Source organism: Rattus rattus, chromosome 3, assembly GCF_011064425.1.
Source record: "Rattus rattus isolate New Zealand chromosome 3, Rrattus_CSIRO_v1, whole genome shotgun sequence".
NCBI lineage: Eukaryota > Metazoa > Chordata > Mammalia > Rodentia > Muridae > Rattus > Rattus rattus.
In genome coordinates, this window is record NC_046156.1 from 63,872,983 (window position 1) to 63,891,067 (window position 18,085).

The 18,085-nt window shown below is 49.7% G+C and overlaps 1 protein-coding gene across 2 annotated transcripts; it reads right to left on the bottom strand.

The window, feature by feature from the left end:
* Positions 1 to 2,514: 2,514 nt before the first annotated feature.
* On the bottom strand, positions 2,515 to 12,865 carry Ube2q1 (ubiquitin conjugating enzyme E2 Q1). 2 transcript variants are annotated; one of them, XM_032897944.1, is made up of 14 exons: positions 12,375 to 12,487; positions 10,991 to 11,101; positions 10,119 to 10,223; positions 9,685 to 9,789; positions 9,023 to 9,073; positions 6,814 to 6,954; positions 6,545 to 6,629; positions 5,901 to 5,961; positions 5,620 to 5,710; positions 5,449 to 5,507; positions 5,302 to 5,350; positions 4,933 to 5,028; positions 4,604 to 4,670; positions 2,515 to 4,207 (listed from the first exon to the last, which is right to left on the bottom strand). In XM_032897944.1, exons 4-14 carry the CDS (start codon positions 9,712 to 9,714, stop codon positions 4,176 to 4,178), a joined length of 762 nt encoding a protein of 253 aa, XP_032753835.1. In that variant the 5' UTR covers positions 9,715 to 9,789; positions 10,119 to 10,223; positions 10,991 to 11,101; positions 12,375 to 12,487; the 3' UTR covers positions 2,515 to 4,175. The 2 variants fall into 2 exon arrangements, with proteins under 2 accessions (XP_032753835.1, XP_032753833.1); XM_032897942.1 differs by lacking the exon at positions 10,991 to 11,101 and having other exon boundaries at positions 12,375 to 12,865.
* Positions 12,866 to 18,085: the final 5,220 nt, after the last annotated feature.

Here is an 18,085-nt window from a genome sequence, read left to right on the forward strand (position 1 = left end):
ATGACCGAGTTTCATAACCTGTCTCTCTTCTTCCTGTTGGCCAAGCCCCGGGTGCTAGATAAAGCAGACTGCTGGGCCGTGGTCATATTCACTGGGCAAGTGGCCACCATCCCTGTGCAGACCATGTGCAGTCTAGACAATGATGACTGACCTCTGGACCATCCCACCTTGGCCATTCATGTTGGAGGAAGGTCATTGCCTTCCATCCTCTCCTGAGGAGAGCACAGGAGGTGCCTACATCTCGGGACCTAGCCTGGCCTGCTCCCTTCAGCCTCTGGCTCTGCCCTCTCCTCACCTTAGCAGCAGCCATGCCAGAAGAGTGCTTGCTTGAACAATGGCTTTTCACACTGTTCCTGGAGCCTCGGCGTCCCTGAGGAATATCACTGCTGCTTAGTCCTTAGTGGGGTAAAGGAGACTTCCCACCTCGGCTTCCACTGGAGCCCCTACGATGACAGCAATTCCAGGCTTCCAGTTTTGTTTACAATTTCTTTGGGAGCAGATTTTGCTGTAGATGAAAATGACTGGAAGGTGGAACACTGGATTGGGGGTGGGGCTGTCACACTGTCTCTTTAGATCCAGATGGTAAGACATCAGTTTCCACATTCTGGAAACAGAGAAGCCCCCTCCACGCCCTGCCCCTTCTCAATGTTGAGGCAGAGGGTACAACATTGCTTGGAGGAATGGGAAAAGACACAGCCCACTCCCCAGCAGGAAGGAACAAAGCTCTGGGCTCAGGCTACCTGGGAGGCTGGAGGCCATTTGCCCAGTGGTCAGGGAGCTCCACCCAGAGGGCTTCATGGGTCATTGCATGGAAAGAGCCTACGGCCATGCCTGGGGAGGAAGAGCAAGGTCTCTTGACCTTCTGCTTCCGGATTTTGGAAAGTGGCCCAGAAAGGAGCCTCCTGATCCAAAGAGCAGCTGCCAGGAGAACCAGAGTGCCCAGCCCAGCTGTGTCTTAAGTGGACGCCGAGAAAGCCACCCCAGGGACTGGCTTTCTTGCTGCTGTGGGTGAAAGTGAAAGGGCCTTCCTGGTGTTTCATAGCATGGAAATGGCATCCTGGGGGAGGGACTCCTCGTGCCCTAATCAGAACCGCTCTCACTCTTACTAAGAGCCCAGAGTTTGGAGGTGGGAAGGCAGAGTCATGTTCTGGAGAGGTGAATTTTTGTGTGGTTCCCTATTGACTAATGGCTCTCTTACCATGGTAAGAACATTTTAGCCCCAGTGGAATTTCTCATTTGAGGACTGTAATTGTTTGACCGGCAGTAACAGGCCGCCTTTTTACACACACTCGCACACACACACACACACACACACACACACACACACACACACACACACACACACACACACTCTCTCCTCTCTTGCCCCCAGCCCTGCTTCCCACTGCTGCTGCAGCTTTCATCACCTTCAGCCCAGAGCTGGAAGTTAGCAGAAGCGAGCAGAGACTTGTTGGGGAGCTGGTCTGCCGCCAGAGCCCGCTCCCTGTGGCCTCCGCCTTCTGCTTCCCTCCTTTGCCACCACCTGCCCCAAGGTTTGTGTTTTGTTTTGCAGAAATTTTGAATTCACACCAGGTGTCCATTAAATCCCCAGGGGAAATCATTGGTGCTTCTGAGAGCTGACTGTCCTGAGTCATCCCAGCCTCTGTCAGGATTCTGTGGGTCTCCCTGGAACCTAGGAGCTGAACATAGCCCAGGAGTTGGGGGACTGGCAGGGGCAGTGCACCCGCCATCTGACTGACTCTTCTAGCCATAAGCCCTGAAGTTTGAAGGCTTTGATGAGGTGCACTGGGCACTCCCAGCTCATTCTGTCTGCCTGTGCTGCCCTGAGAGCCATTCATTCTTGAGGCTCCAGCCTGGAGCTTGCCTTTACTCATCTTTCCAAAGGGTAAAATCTTGTCAGGTGTTTTTAGTCTCCTAAACTGGAATAAACATTTGAACCAAAAATAGTAGGCTTCCATTAGGTTAGAAGCCTGAGGCAGCCAAGCAAATTTTCCTCATTTTTGTATGCCGGGGCAGACTTGGGGCGGGGGCGGGGGGCTTGGAAGGGCCCTTGTCTAGGTTTTTTTGGTGTTGCATGTAGAATCAGGTAGAACAGTGAGCTATCACACTAGCAAGTAAAGGTCATGTCTCACGTTTGGGGTGACTAATATGTTCTCCTAGCTACTGCTTGCTGCCCTATCCTGCCCTCCAAACTGTGGCATGGAGACCGAGAAGCAGCTATGTGCCTCCCACACTTAGCTCCTAGGCTGAGGGCTCCAAGCCAAGCAACATTACCTGGGTCATAGATACAAATAAATTCCTTGCTTTCCCTACTGCAAAGAAGAAATCTGCCCCCTTTAATGCCTGTGACTTTATAAGAAGCCTAAACTTAAAATTTTGTCAGAAAAGGTTTGAGAAGAAAAATGGAGGACTGTCCAGAGCTGGCATTACAGTTCCCAGAACATGGTGTTTTCCTTCATATCAAACTTAATGAACCCATTATTTCTCTAAATAAGTTTATTAGAGCCAAACTATTTAAATAACTTTATTTGATTCATCCTTTGGTAGATGAGAAAAATACATTACAAAATACATTATACAGAGGACAGCTCACAGTACACGTTACTAAAAACACAATCTACACGCCAGCCCTGGCTGGTGTTAAGTTCGGAAGGAAGCCTTACAGGCTAGGAGATAGATTTCAGTCTACGGAATGACTTATTCCCCTTGTATCCTCTGTGTCTCACCTCACCATGTATTAGCACCCCTAATCTGGTGGGTGTAGGCAGAATTAGAGCAGCATCAAGTAGGACTGGTGAACTCTCCATCCACCTAAAGCAGCAAGACATTCAAATCCCTAAAAGAAATGGGGAGTGGGAGGAGATGGCCAAACTAAAATGCCCATCTTGGAAGCATTAGAAAACATCCAGGCAAACGTCCCAGGGTTGGGTTTTCTAAGCTCCAGGACTTGGTCAGCTGTCCCTTGCCTCCATCGTCACTTCAGTCTTCCTCCAGTATGCAGGTAGGCAGTCCCACAAGCAGCTCAAGCAGGAAGATGCAGGCTCCGTGTACTGTGTGCAGTCTCACAGCAGCAGGTCCAACACAGGTGGGTCTGGCTCTGCAGGCTTCTCCCTGCCGTGCAGGTCCTGGGGCTGAGCCAAGAACCCACTATACAATGTAACCACATGGAGCTACTGTTCCCAGTAGACCCACAAATTGGGAATGGCTAGAAAGAATCCAAAGTTCAAGTCTTTTCTTAGATAATCTAATGAAGCAGATGAGAGGTGAGAAGAGAGGACAGGAAGGCAGGGAACCAATGAGTTACAGCCGCTCAGCGTGTTGCTTGGGATTAGAGAAAACCTCATGCATCCAGGAGCCAGGGCACCACCCACTCAACTTAAAAGGACTTTGTGAAGCAGCTACTCAAGTCTCATCTTTTTCTTGGAAATTTCAAAAATGGAGATTAGTACAAAGAGGTACTAATAATCAGGATGTCCCTGGGCCTCTCACTGTGGTTCAGCAGGCCAGACTGTTCCAAGGAGTACAGGTGCGGGTTGCTCCAGAGGCCTTCGGGAGCAGTCTAGGGTCAGATCAGGCAGGCGCTTCAGTTTGCCGATTCTCTTGTGCCAGCAGCAAATCGCAGCTTCTCCGTGCTACCAAAGCACGGTGGGCCTGGCACCCTCCCCCCACCCGGCAGTCAGGGGATGTGGGAATAAAAATAAAGATGAGTCAAGACCAGCATCTTCAAATTAACAAACTGTAATTGTTTTCCCAAAGATACATTTTTTCATACACATCCATCATACACTGTAACCAAAAAAAGCAGTGTACATGAAATAAGAGAAAATAAATTAAAAACCCATAGCATAGGTAAGGAGGCTCTAGTCTGGAGCACAGCTGAGTTTCCAGCAATATAAGGAGGCTTGAGAGTTTCTTTATAAGAATGCCTGCTAGCAAGGGTTCCAGCGAGGTGGTTGGTCTGTAGTCAGTCTTGAGTACTTGAGACAGTTCAGTGTGTTGTGGGTGGTTGGTTTTCCTTAGCGTTTAGAATAGCCATCATTGTCCTGCAATAGGCAGAGCTATCACGTCCAGGAAAAATGAGGGGGAACCAGAGGCAGCGTGAGATCCAAATACAGCATTCAAAGGTAATTGGTCCAGTGGTGCCTGGGGAGGAGGAAGGGGATGATACTCCAGGGTTAGCCATCTTCCTTCGGGGGTGTGTACCAGCCTGCACAAAAACAAAGAAAAACCACAAACCAGCATAGTGAGGGGCAGGCCCAGGCCAACTTCACCTATTGCAATCCCTGAGGACACTCCATGTTCCAGGAAAGCAGATCCTAGGAAGGATGTCAAGTAGGGGAGCTGAGGCTGCTTACCCAGAGTTACTATAAGGGAGGGAGAATGGGGAGCCCACTCAGGACAGGAACTGGATGAGCTTTGCAGAGTGACAGCAGAGGGCAGGGCCCAGGCTACCTTCAACCCCACTGCTGGGAAGAAGGGTGACAATACTACAGAGTTCTGAAGAACTGGGCAGATGATGGACAAGTGGACAGTAAGCTCAGAAACCAAAGAGGTCCCTGGACTTGACTAGAGTGGGACCTGGGCCTGGGGGCCCCAGCCTCACCGTTTTTTTCGTGGATCTGCACCAAGGACTTGTAGGACTGCTGTGCTCTTGTCAGACTATACTGAGACTGGGGAGAGAAAAACCAGATCAGGTCATGGCCAGCTGCAACCTACTGTCCCTCACCTGCAGGCTGTCATCCAGGCAGCCACAAGTCCCAGCTTCCAGAACTATCTCTGCCTGGGAAGGCCTTGAGGATACAACACATGATTTCCCTGTACCACCCCAACATGTGAGGAAGCCCCTGGGCCAATGCCCTCCCTCCATTGCAGGGGCCCAAGCTGGCTGGGGCCTAAACTATACTTGGCTCCCCACAGTCCCAGGGTCCTTACTTTGTTGGCTCCGAACTGCACCCGTGCCTTCCCCTTCACTAGCGTGGCGCTGATCTGCATGATCACGGACTCTATGGAGTAGGCACTGCTCCAGCCCTGGGGCACGGCAGGGACAAAGCAGGAAGTCAGGATACAGCTTCCTGAGACACCTTCAGCACCTTTCCAGGCATGAGGCTGCCTTTACAGAAGGGTCCCTTTACTCCCAGTACAGTCACCACCTGTCCGCTTAGGTTGCTGGGTACAGGCTATGCCTAGTGCAATGAAAGGGCCATATTATGGCTGCAGCTTGTTCCCCCACCCCATTAACCAATGGGGTTAAAGCTCAGCCAGCCCCACCCAGGCCAATGGCCAAGAGTGAAACAGGCTCACCTGCTTGGTGAGCAGCTCCATGCAGATGGCACCTCCGCCCAGAACATACCTGTAGAAGAAGGGTTAGTCAGCTGTGCCCGGCCACAGGCCTAGCCCCTTCCGCACCTGCTGCACCACAATGGCTATTCCCTTTGCCCAGCCACTCACCCTCCAGAGAGGACTGGAGACACAACCCTGACGAACGGTGGGTCAAAGGGGAAGTTATCCTGAGAGAAAGGCGGGCAAGAGTTAGGGAAGGGAGGCCAGCATCCTCACAAGATTCATGGCGGACAGGGAAGGCTCAGCCAGGGACAGAGCACTGAGAACAGATCATCTTACTTTAAAGGAGAAGTTGAGAAGGATGAAGTCTGCTCCTTCCTTCTCCTTTAGGATCTGAAGATCATTGTGCAAAGCGCTGTCCTGGTCAACTCTACAAAGCAATGAATCTGGGTTCAGCCTGCTGGGTGCTGACTAAGCAGCCTCCTAAGGGTTCCATTGCCCACACCTGCTCCTGGGACCCCACAACCAACACACTGAAAAGGAGAGGACTGTCTCTGGGGCTCCACTGGTCACTCCACACATGTGGTTCCCTCAACCCTCACCCCAGAGCTGCCACTCACTTGAGGAGTTTGACATTCCAGTCATACAGACTGTCATTCACGAGTTCGACTGCATAGTTTCCTGGAAGGAGAGGAGGCACTGGCCTCAGTAAGATGGGTCTGGACCAAGGGGCAGATTCCTCCCTCCCTTAAGAAAAAGGTTCAAGCTGGGTGGTGGTGCAGCCTTTAATCCCAGCACTCAGGAGGCAGAGGCAGGTGGATCTCTGAGTTTGAGGCCAGCCTGGTCTACAGCGTGAGTTCCAGGACAGCCAGGGCTATACAGAGAAAACCTGTCTTGGCAAACCAAAAAACCCCCAAACCCAAAAACCAATAACAACAAAAAAACCCTCAAAGGGTCCAAGTCTGTTTCTGGATATGCACCAACCCATGCCTTGAGGAGTTCTAATCCTTGTCTGAAAAGTTCGTAAGCATTTGTGTGATCTAGAATTCTCAGGGGGTCCTTACCAGTATAATACTGTAACCTTTTAAAAGCAATCCCAGTAATCTGCCTATCACATGTGTATGTGTATGTGCCACCCATGAAGTAGAGGCTGTAATGTAGGACTGGAGACTGAACTCAGGCAAGCGCTTTTATCCACTTGCCATCTTCAAGTCCACACTGTGTCCTTTTTGAGGAACTCCTGCGCAGCCACGTGCAAACTCACCGCCTTTGAAACTCTGTGATCGGTATATATCCCTGAGCTCCTTCATCAGCCGGTCAGTGGCCTGCACCGAGCCAGACACTGCACCCTGGGGAGGAGGGAAAACACCATTATTCCTTGGTCTGGTGGGTAGACTTGGAGGCAGTCTGGACTAGGGATGGACTGGACAGATCCAATAAAGGAGACAGCTCTCCATACTGACGGGCAGTGGTCTGCCACTCCCCAGCCAGTACCCACTAACCCTTTGCCTTGCCTCTCTACAAGGCACGTACATTTAAGTAATCTTGCCTCTGGTTCTTTTTAATTTTCTCCAGGATGGCCAGGTTTTCTTTTCCGATGCCATCATCTTCAGACTTCTTGCCCTCCGCTGGCTCCTCCTCTTTCATCTCATAGTGATCTAGGTCTTCTGTGTCCTGAGGTAGGAGAGCAGAGCAGAGACACCACAGAGCTAGTAGACAGACTACCTTTTCTCAGTACCACTTGTCCCAGAGCCCCAAGCCCCCGCCGTGGTCTTAGCAGTAATTTCCCAGTTCTAGAAAATAGCCCTATTCCCACCCCAGTCTAATGGCCAAGGCATGTTTGTTTTTAGTTTTTGGAAACAAAGTCTCATAGAGCCCAGGCTTGTCTTAAACTCATTATACAGCAAGGATAACCCCATCTTCCTGCTTCCATCTGCCTTTCATTTTGAGCTGGGGTCTTGCTGTGAAGCCTTTGCTGGGATGATACTGCTTCAGCCTCCTGAGTACTGTATTATGTCAGCATATCTGGTCTCCAAGGTAATTTCCTTTCCTTTCTAAATTCTTAAACCACAGCAGCAGAGCTACAAGGAGGACCAAGACAGGGACTGTCTTCTTGTCCCTAGGAAAACCCTATTCCAACTGTCCCTAAAATTCCTTTGGCAGCGGCAGAAAACTTCCCAATTTCTAGATGAATGACTTTGGCTTGCAGTGGGGATGTAAAAGTGAAGCTTGTTTTACTAGGACTCTCATCCAGGAGCCCTCAGGACCCTAGGCCTAAAGGAGGAAACTAGGAGCCAGCTAGGTGGCTCAGGGGTAAAGACGCTTGCTGAGAAGCCTGATAACTTGTGTTCACTCCCTGAAACCTACATGGTAGAAAGAACTGACTCCGCCAAGTTGTCCTGACTTACAACACACACAACACATCTTAAAAAACGAGAAGAAAAGCACACTAGACCATAAATCTCTTCTTTTCTCCCTATAAGAGCAGGGCCAGAATTAGGTCCCTGGAAGTACTCACTGCCAAGATGGAAATGAGGTGGCCCAAGCGGGAGACAGTACTACTCAACGATATAATTAGCTCATTTCCCCTGCTCGGAGGGAACAAGCAGCTCACTCAGCAGAGGCCACACTGAGGCAACCTCAGGCCCACAGTCAGGGGCTGTGGAAGTGGCACAGAGGGCTGAACACCTCCAGGAAGGACTAGGCTTCATGGATCACCAGCCCACTGCAGGCCTGAAGATCAGTACAAAGTTACAGAGTCTGGGTCCAATGACAGGAAACATCATCAGAGACACCTTATAACAGGATGTCCTATCAAGTTCTGTACTGGGGCAACATACAACAGCTTACTTTATTCCTTTATAAAGTATTTATTATTCTATCATTATCTACACTTATCACAGAAAAGCTGAGGTCTAGTTCATTTTCATTAATAAATTTGATTAGTTATCCAGTCAAAGAGACTTCACAACAGTAAGGTCAGTTCTATCTGGTTATGACGCTTAACTATGATTTACATTCCACTGTAGCCTGGGTGGCACCTGTTTGCAGCCCTGGCACTTAGGAAGAAGAAGCAGTAGGATCAATTCAAGCCATCCTCAGCTACATAAGTAAGTGTGAGGCCAGCCTATTATTACACAAAAATAAATAGGAACTAGGGAAATGGCTCAGCAGTTCAGAGGCTGCTCTTCTAGAAAATGGGTTCCCAGCACCCACACAGTGACTTACAACCACCTGTAATTCCAGTCTCAGGGAACTGATGCCCTTTTCTGGCCTCCACAGGCACTGCACACATATGGTACATAGACATGCACACAGCAAAAACATCCATGCATATATAAATGAGAGATACACAGTACCTATTATTTGTTATTATTCTGTCAGGTGCACTATACGCTATTTATTATCTGAAACAATCACGTGATATGCATCATACTACTATTGTATAAATGAGAAAACTGTAACTTAATGAGAATAAGTAAAATTCCCAACTAGGACAATCAGGATACAAACTAGGGTCTGCTGAGATTCCTGAAGCCATCTGAGATTAAGTTTGTCCAGTATTTACTTGTTTTAATAGACTGGCAAGTAAATGCTTTCAAAGAATGCATGTACATATCAGCCAGTCAGTCTTTATCCTATTGCCGTTTCTTTCCCATTTGAAGCTGGAGCTGTTAGGATCAAATGACCCATGCTGACGACAAACCCTTCCTGCCAGTCCCGTCTTGAGTAGTAAGCCTACCTCGGGCATCTCTTCGTCTTCGTCTTCTGAAGATACTTCTTCCTGCGTGCACTGAGTGGAGAAGGAGGCAAAGATGAAAATCAGACCCAGTGGGTTGCAGCATCTGACCTACCCCTCTGGCTTTGAAGGTCTGGAAGCTGGGCACTGCCCATAAACATGCCAGTTTATCCACCAGCCAGATCTGAATGGAAGCAAGAGCTCAAGGATGGATGACTTTGATACCAGCCAACTATTCTCTTCCTACCATATGCCAAAGAAGAAAATAGCTGTTTTTGTCATCTATTCTGCAGACCCCAGCTTAGCTTTCCTCCTCTCATTTGATCTTCTCTAGAATGATAGTACATTTCTGGTCCTAAACAAGGGGCCTGGGTTTCCAATAGCCACCAACTGCTATTGCTACAATAATAATAAAGATTCCCTCCTCATCTCAACCCTCAGGATGCTGCCCCCGAGACTGAATTCTGATAGGACAGAAGCAGTGAGTAGTGCCCCATTTAGCTAGATTCCCATCTGGAGAGGAAAGCGGCTGAGAATCACATGTGTGTTTGGGAGCAGTGGGGGTGGGAAGGAGCTACTGCAGTTCCATTTCAATTATCAAGTATATCTCAAGCACTCTTTGGGATGACTGCCACAGGACCCAAGCCCATCCCTCAACTGAGTACCTGCTCTGCTGGCAAGGGCTGATCCAGCATTTCCACATCAGGATGCTGAGGGAGGTTGTAGAGTTTACACAGGTCAGAGATGATCCTCTTCAGATGCTGCAAGAGCTGGGGTGGGGAGACATCAAATATGTCTTTCCTACTACAATCTGGAAAGCTGTGTGAGCTTTTAGCTTAGATCTCAAAATGGTGGCTGGTTCTCTACAGTGGATGGACCTTGTGGTGATAGGAATGACTTTTCCTAGTGGATCTATCCTGGATCTGCTATAGGACTCTGCTTCCTCTGGCTTCAGTAGGCAACTCTCTTAAAAAGTCAGGCCCAAGACATTCCACCTAGAGTACCACCCACTTTTCAGATCTAGCTACCTCTCACAGGGTACTTTTATTGCTGAAGCCTCTCCAGGAACACACATACTCCTCCCCACTGCCCCCCTCACCAAAGTATTCCCTTTCTTTATGTCCACCAGCCTCTCCAAGACAGCAGCCAAGTTAGGATCATCAGACTCCACCGACCAGATGGGGGGCACAGCAGGGTATGATTCCTGAGGGGGAAAGCAGGGAGAGTGGTCACAATGAGAAACTTTAAGAGAAACCAGTTTTTGCCTAGCCTTCCTTCTTCTCTGAAGACTTCTGGTTCTTTTCTTTCCCACCACCATGCCCTACGGTCATAACTACTAGCTCAGCTTCCCTAGACAAATAGCCTGGAAGGGCCATACCCAAGAAGCATCCTGTGGACTCTCTCCCTCCCAGATAAAAACCAGGGCAAGCTCATGACAGTAAAGGAAGCTCTGGCTCTACTGTCCTGACTGCCTGCCACACTCTGAGTTCTTCCCACACCCAGGCCAGAGTCCTTCAGTGTTTCCAAACTCCAGAATCAGGGGAGGGAAGATCACCTCATAACAGTCACATTGATGAGAAAAATGCAGGCTTGTAGCCACCAGGGGAGGAGGAACTAAAATAAAACTGTTTCCAAAGCTAATAGTAAAAGGGCATTTGCAAGATCCACCCCCAGCCCAGAGCCCCCCTAAGACCCATTCTCCCTACCACTCCCTCAGGAACCTGCCCTCATCCTGAGTCCAGGCATGGGCTGGGAGAAAAAAGCCTACGCTACTGACATTCCCAGCATTCCTGAGCCACCATGCCAAAGGAGCCTCACCAGACTCCCCTCCTCTGCCCAAGGCAAGGGGGCCAGTGTAGGCCAAGTTTCTTTTAGAGGGGCCATGGGCACTGCAGCTGAGAACCCCCAAAGACAAAGAGAGTAGACGGCCTCTGGCAACTGAAAGGAAGCAGCTGGAGGAAGCAGACCTACCCGTAAGTGAATCCACTTAGCAAAATCCAATCTTTGATGTTTCAACACATGCCAAGGAAGCCTTACCCACTTCTACTGGGGATCTTAGCGATGCCATAGTTCTAACCAGTGCTGCAGGAAAAACAGTACCAAAGATGCTAAAATCTTTACTTGACTGAGCCACTCCTGGTGGTCATAGCTTGGTGAGGTAAGCCTCAGCTTGGATAGATGAGTCCCCATCAAAACTCAAGTATCTCATTATTACTCCACTCCCAAAGTTACCTCACCAAACCACGACCTGGTTTGGTGGCAGAAAGGGCTAGAAAACACCATGAAAAATGAATTGAAGCTTCCAAGAACCACAAAACTCACAAGTCTGTCTTCCCCCCCAGGCAACTCCCATTTCTAGTGTGGAGAGCTAGCTGCCCACTAGCTCTCTGGCTAGCTCTAGGAGGGACAAGATCATTACAGTGGGTGTTATCGAACAACATGAGCACTAGATCACACAGTACCAGCTGTTAAAACATTACACCCAACAATTTCCTCAAGGGACACTAGGGGATAAAATAAGGCAGGACACATGTAAGGTGCTTCCTAATCTAGGATAGTTAGGATGGAATGATGCCTACTGGGGAGAATGACACTGTTACTGCTCAACAAACACACACACACACAGACACACACACACACACACACACACACACACACACACACACACACGCATGCACACTGCTATCACCACCAGAAAAGGCAACAATCACCAAGGATAAGCAGACATGACCCTAGGAATGGGGAGGGAAGTGCCAAAGTTGCTACCAGCCAAGGCAAAAAGAGGAGTTAAAGGTTAGTTACACCAGAGTAAGGAAGAGGAAATCCAACGTGGAGTCAATGAACGGCACTACTACTTGGTGAAATTCAGGGAGCAAAGGGGTTGCACGAGGGATGCTTGCGCAGGGAGCCCACAGGTGGTAACATCTAAGCGGAAAGAACTACTGAGAAGGGTCACTATGGAACTGGGCTGAGTTCCAGACTAGGTCCTTCCAGCAGAGGCCTGGAATCTTATTAGAGTTGGGGTGGGGAGAAGAAATGGGCATTTCTAGGTGACATGGTGAAGTTGTGGAGGAGTAAGCAGAAGGAGCCAAAACCTGAGGTGTGGGTGGATTCATAGGAAGATGTGGTTGAGGGGCCACATGTCCCGGTGTCCCTCGCTCTCAGGGGTCAACAGCAGAGACTGTGACTGCACCACAGAACCTCAAGCTGAAGAAACAAGTGTAGCCTTGGAGAGAAGGAGCCAAGCACCAAGAGGGAGCTCCGGCCTCCGGGTCCTTCGAGAGCAGGAGGTTGTATGGTGTGATTTCGAGCACCAGACAAGGGACCCCCAGCGTGGCGCAAGCGAGGTCCTCACCGTGATGTTGCAGTGGATGCGGACGGGGTCCCCCGGCACCGACCCCCGGGAGGGGAGATGGGGTCCGGGCGCAGCCCCGGCCCCGGCCCCTCCGGCTCCGGCCAGCAGGAACTCGCAGCTCAGCTCGTCCAGGCAGGCGCTGGCAATGCGGAAGCGCTCGTGGCCGCGGTGGAAGATGGACTCGAGCAGCTTCAGCTCCCGCCTCAGGCAGGGCCCTGGCCCCGGGCCCCCTCCCGGGCCGCCCCCGGCCCCCGGCGCCGCCCCCTGGACCCCCAGTTGCTGCCCCGGCCCCGGCTGCTGCTGCCCCTGCGGCTGCGGCTGCTGCATCCTCCGCTCCGCCTGCTCCGGGGCCGGCGGGCCAGGAGCCTCCGGCCTCCGCTCCGGGCTCCGCCGCCGCGGTCCGCACTTCCTGATCCCCCCTTCGCCAAGATGGCGCCGCCGCCACCTCCGGGACAGGCCCCCTCCGCTCGCCGGCCCACCCCCCCACGGCCGCCGGAAGCCGCGCGCCCCTCCCCCTCCGCGGCGGCCCCGCCTCCGGCCTCACGTGACCTCTGAGCTCCGGCCCCCGGCACGTGATCCGCGCGTCTTTCCCGCCCCCCGGCCCGCGCCTGTCACCCTCCACATGTGACCCGCGGCCCTCGCCTCGCTGCTCGAAGCGCTTCCGTGCGTGTACGTGCGTCGTGCGTGACTGTGTACCAGGGCCTTTGCCAGCGCTTCCCTGTCACATGGCCGGCGTCTCCTGTCACGTGGTCGTCGCCTGTGTTCCCAGGGGCTCCCCGCGCGGGACTCTTGCTTCCTGCTTGCGTCCGGCCGGCCCCGCGTGCGGTGGCTAGCGGTGTCCGTCCTGTATCCCCATGGCGGTCGTCGGGCCGCGTCGCCTACCTCTGCGTCTGCGGCGGCGAGCCCGGTGAGTGGTCGGAGAAATTGACTTGGATCTCCCTGAGGTTCCCGTATGGCGTGTGACCTTGGGTTATCTACACTTCTACTGAACCTCAGTTTCTCCATCAGAACAATGGCTCTGTACAAGACAGCGAGGCCTCCTTAGCCTGTTCCCAAAGACTCGGTGCAAGGTTACTGAAGTGTCGAGTATGGTCTCTGGTCAGTTATGTTTGAGGAGAAAGAATCACTGGAGTTCGTTTTTGTGAGTTCAGAGTACTAACCTAGGGGTTGAATAGAAGACACCCTTGCCGACCTGACCTACTACTATTCATCCTCCCACCTCGTCGCACTGATCCTGACCAGGACTTGAAATTTGTGGCACTACCTCGTCGTTTCCACTAGGTGGCACTATCACAAAGGACAACGGAGGGTCCTGAAAGCCAGCGCTGCAAACTGCAGGCGCCAGCCTGTTGTAAGGCCTGATAGCTTTGGAGCCAATTCACCTTGTGAGCCATTGGCCTGACCGCCGTCACCACCTTTATGTTTGTTGGAAGCTGACTGTACCTTGGTGCTGGGCTACTGATACACTCCATGATGCTAACAGAAAGCTTTAATTGGCCAAGTTCAACTCTGGATGTTTAAAGAAATTAGTGTTCTTTGAGCCTTGGTGGGTGGTGGTGGAGGGGATGCTGGTTTTCTTGTGATGGGAGCAGCCTGAACATTTACCTGCATACCATCTTTGTGCCTATGTCCACAAGCTGGAAGCATAAAATACTGGGGTAAGCCAGTCCTAGCAGTACAGAATTGTAGTCCCAACTACCAAGAGAGTCAGAAGTCAAGGCCTACCTGGATAACTTAGTAAACTCCTGTCTTGGTCAATAACTAATAAGAGCTGGTGATGTGGTAGAACGCTTGCCTAGAAAGTAGAAGCCCTGAATTTGACACCCCCCTCATCACACACAAAAAGAGTTAAGTATAGAAAGTCTAATTTATCAAGCATTCCCTAACCCTCTTAACGCCATTGCAAGGTGAGCACTTTAACCCCTATTTTATAGATAAAGGTCAGGATCTATAAGCTACTGAGCAGAACTTCTGGGTCTGTCTCCATGTCCTCTACCCTGTTCTGTCTGCTTGCCTGCTTCCTTTATTTCTTTTGTTATTGTCAGGGTCTTGCTGTATAGCCCAAGCTGGCCTGGATTTCATTCTCTTGTCTCAACTTCCCAGTGCTTATATAGGCAAGCATGCACTACCTTGCTCAACTCCTCTATTCTGCCAGCCCCACATGCTTCCTTTTAGAACTTTTCACAGACCACATGACCTTTAGCCCTTTACCCAAGGCACTGGAACTTGAGGTCTTCCTCTCAGCCTTCAAGTACTGAAATTATATGTTCATGCACCAGGCCTGAGGAGCTTTATATGAAAGCTGTGTGTGTGTGTGTGTGTGTGTGTGTGTGTGTGTGTGTGTGTGTGCATATTTTGCATGCACATAGGTTCATGTGTGCCTGGTGTCTACAGAACCAGAAGAGGACATTGGGTCCTCTGGAACTGGAGGTAAAGATGATTTCAAGAAGCTATGTGGGTGCTTGGAACTGAAACCTGGGTCCTCTGCAAAAGCAAGAAGAATTCTTATCCACCGAGCCATGTCCCCAAACCCATATACAAGTTTTAAATGTATACATTTACATATTGTCCTGAAGATTGAGCCCAGGGCCTCATCCTTGCTAGGCTTTGTCGTTGAGCTACATCCCATATGGGGTTTATTTGGAAGAAACCAAGACAATATTGCAGATTGGTAAGCCACATCTCCACCTCCCAGAGGAACACAGAAGTCAAGGTCAGTGGGGCACAATGCCTTCTGTTGCTACTTCATTCAGCATCTCAGCTCTCTGGCTAAGATAGCTTTCAGTTGCTGATAAGCTTCATGTGCAATCATCTAAAATAATTGGGCATGAGTGTGGTATCCCCCTGAACTGGAAATGAAGTGGATATATTTACTTAGTGAATGCGGAGGCAAGTGGTTAAAAATGACCTGCCCTCATGAACTTCATATTAAGGAAAATAGAAATTATAAAGCCAGAATCTACAAAACCAACTGACTTGTTAAATGTGGGAAATGAACAAATATTTACTGAGCACCTTCTGTGTGGTACACTGAAGAAACAGCATTGAATGAAACTGATTCAGTCCTTTCACATTTATGTTCAGCCTGACAGGAGATCAGACACTTGGGCCAGCCAGATGCCACACAAGCCTAGTGTCTTGAGTTTAATCCTGGGTACCACAAAGGTTGAAGAGTGTAGACTCCACAAAGCTGTCCTCTGATCTTCACACACCATGCCATGGCCTTTGCCCTGCCCCCAACAATAAATAAAAACTTTGAAAACCAGACATGTAATGCATAGACAGACACTCAAGCACTGACTTTTAGTTGTAGTAAGTGCCTCAGAGGAGAACACTGGAGATCTGGAAAGGAATTCTGAAGAAATAACACCGATTTCTGAAGAGTGAGTAGAACGGGTGGAGCAAGCTGACAAGTCCCAAGTTACAGAGTGTGAGGAAAGGGGAAGAACTCAATTCAAGTTGTAATTAGCCAGATTTTTGAAAACTCCAAGTAGGGTGACGGCCTTAAAGCCAAATCAAAGGCGTGCTACCAGCAAGGGGTTAAGGAAAGGATTTTTGAAGATGGAGATGGCAATTATCTTGCTTCTGTAGAGTGGAACCTGTAGCTGTGTAGGAAACTACTTAAATCCCCTCAGCTATGTGAGGCGCTGTCTCTTTCCCCTTGTTCACAGCTATGAAGGAGATGCCTCTGTAAACAGTGATAAGCAGGTTTACAGAAGCCGGAGCAAGCTGTTGATCATCTCACAGCAGTTACACCATTCTGTGGAGTTTACTAGTTCATCTTTCAGAAATTTAGGGCAGAGGCCAATAGACACCAAGGAGGCACCTGGTACAGATTATAATTTCCTTAACCATCACAATGGCACACAAAGGTTTTAAGGAAAGATGTAGCAAATTGAAAGAACAGAATAATTGGTCTAGTACAGAGGAGAATGATGGAGGTAGGGCAGGCAAAGACCGGATTTTGGAGCATTAGGGATTTGAGCTTATTGTAAGAACCGGGAAGACCGAAAGGTCAATTGAGCCTTAAGCTGTGGAAGCAAATATCAGTAGCAGCACTAACAGAGCTGAGCTTTGTGGGAAACCAAGACTTGGTTCTGAAGTGGAAGGAGTTGCAAAGGAAGGCGTAAATTCTAAGACAAAGGAGAGGACCCAGCAGCACTCAGGATTCTGAGACAGGAAGATCATGAATTTGATGCCAGCCTAGACTACACAGAACCTGTCTTAAAAAAAAAAAATGGGGGCTGGAGAGGTGGCTCAGAGGTTAAGAGCACTGCTTTTCCAGAGGTCCTGAGTTCAAATCCCAGCAACCACATGGTGGCTCACAACCATCTGTAATGAGATCTGATGCCCTCTTCTGGTGTGTCAGCGATAGTGTGTTCATATACATAAAATAAATAAATCTTTAAAAAATGGAAAAAGAAATAGGATTGTAGGGTTATCTCAGTAGTAGAGTATAAAATGTTTTTTTTTTCTAATGTCTCCTTTTCTTACAAACAGTAACCAGTTCTCTTAACTTCCTGCCAGCCTTGTAGTTGTTGAGTGGTGCACTGTCAAAACTGTGGCCCTTCTTTCCAGCCTGTGGCTGCCTTATCATACCACCACACGTTTTCAAAATGGCAGCAACACAACACCTCCTCAACTTGGTGTCATGAGGTATTACCACAGGAACTGTGGCAATACCCTCTTTCCTGCCTCAGCCTGTGGCCATTATGAAATACCATCAAAGGAAGAGGTTACTGCAGGAGCTGTCCACAGTGGTGGCCCCTCCTCACCAATCTCCCAAGCAGCTCATGGGCCCAATACAGGGAAAAGGGGGTGGGAAAAAAACCCTACCAATCCCTGAATGGGAAAACCCACCAATCCTTGAGTTCTCCAAGTTTAGAATATGAAATCCCACCAATCTTCACATTGGAAATCTGCCCAGAAAAGTTCCACCCCCTGAAAAATCCTATATAAGCCCTGCCCTTTGTTCAATCTCTGGGATCCATTTCCGGAAGCCACCTCTGGATTTGTCCTTCCCATGGGAACTGCAATGTCTCTGCTAAGAAGGTTTCCTCTCAGAGCTGTGTGGTCCCTGGGCTCCCAAGTCTTAGGATGCCCTGCCCTTGGGACACTGTCCCACATTAGAGTTGTGCAGTTACTGGGCTTCGGAGTCCCAGGATACCCTTCCATCTGAGCAGGAACTTAGAAGCCCTCCTCCCAATTTCTAACTCAGCCCCCTTCAAAGATTTCTCCCAACTGTTCCTCCCTCAGTTCCCCAACAGTATGCGTAAAGAGTCCCTTCTCTCGGTTTTTCTCAGTACTGGCAACTCCAAACCATAACAACTGTTCTAGCCTATCTGCTCAGCTTAGCTTCTCCTGGCTCAGCTGCTACCAACTGTCTTCTGTCTTCTTACACTGTTAGTCCAATCATGTTCAACTGCCTCCTCTTCTCCCTCTGCTAGTCCAGTGCTCTTTCTCAGCCTCAGCTGGCTTTTTTTCTTCTTCTCCTGTTCCCAGAAATCCAAGAAACACCCAACACTGAAGATCATAGGGTCAAGCAGTTCTAACAGCTAAGAATTCTTGAAAGGTCAGGTGATTAGCAACTGGGGATCCTTTAAAGGCCCAGGCACACAAGATGAATTACACTACAACAGAGGACTTGCTGAGCATGTGAATCCCTATTGTATACCACCAATAAATCGGATCCAAGAATAGTTACCCAGATG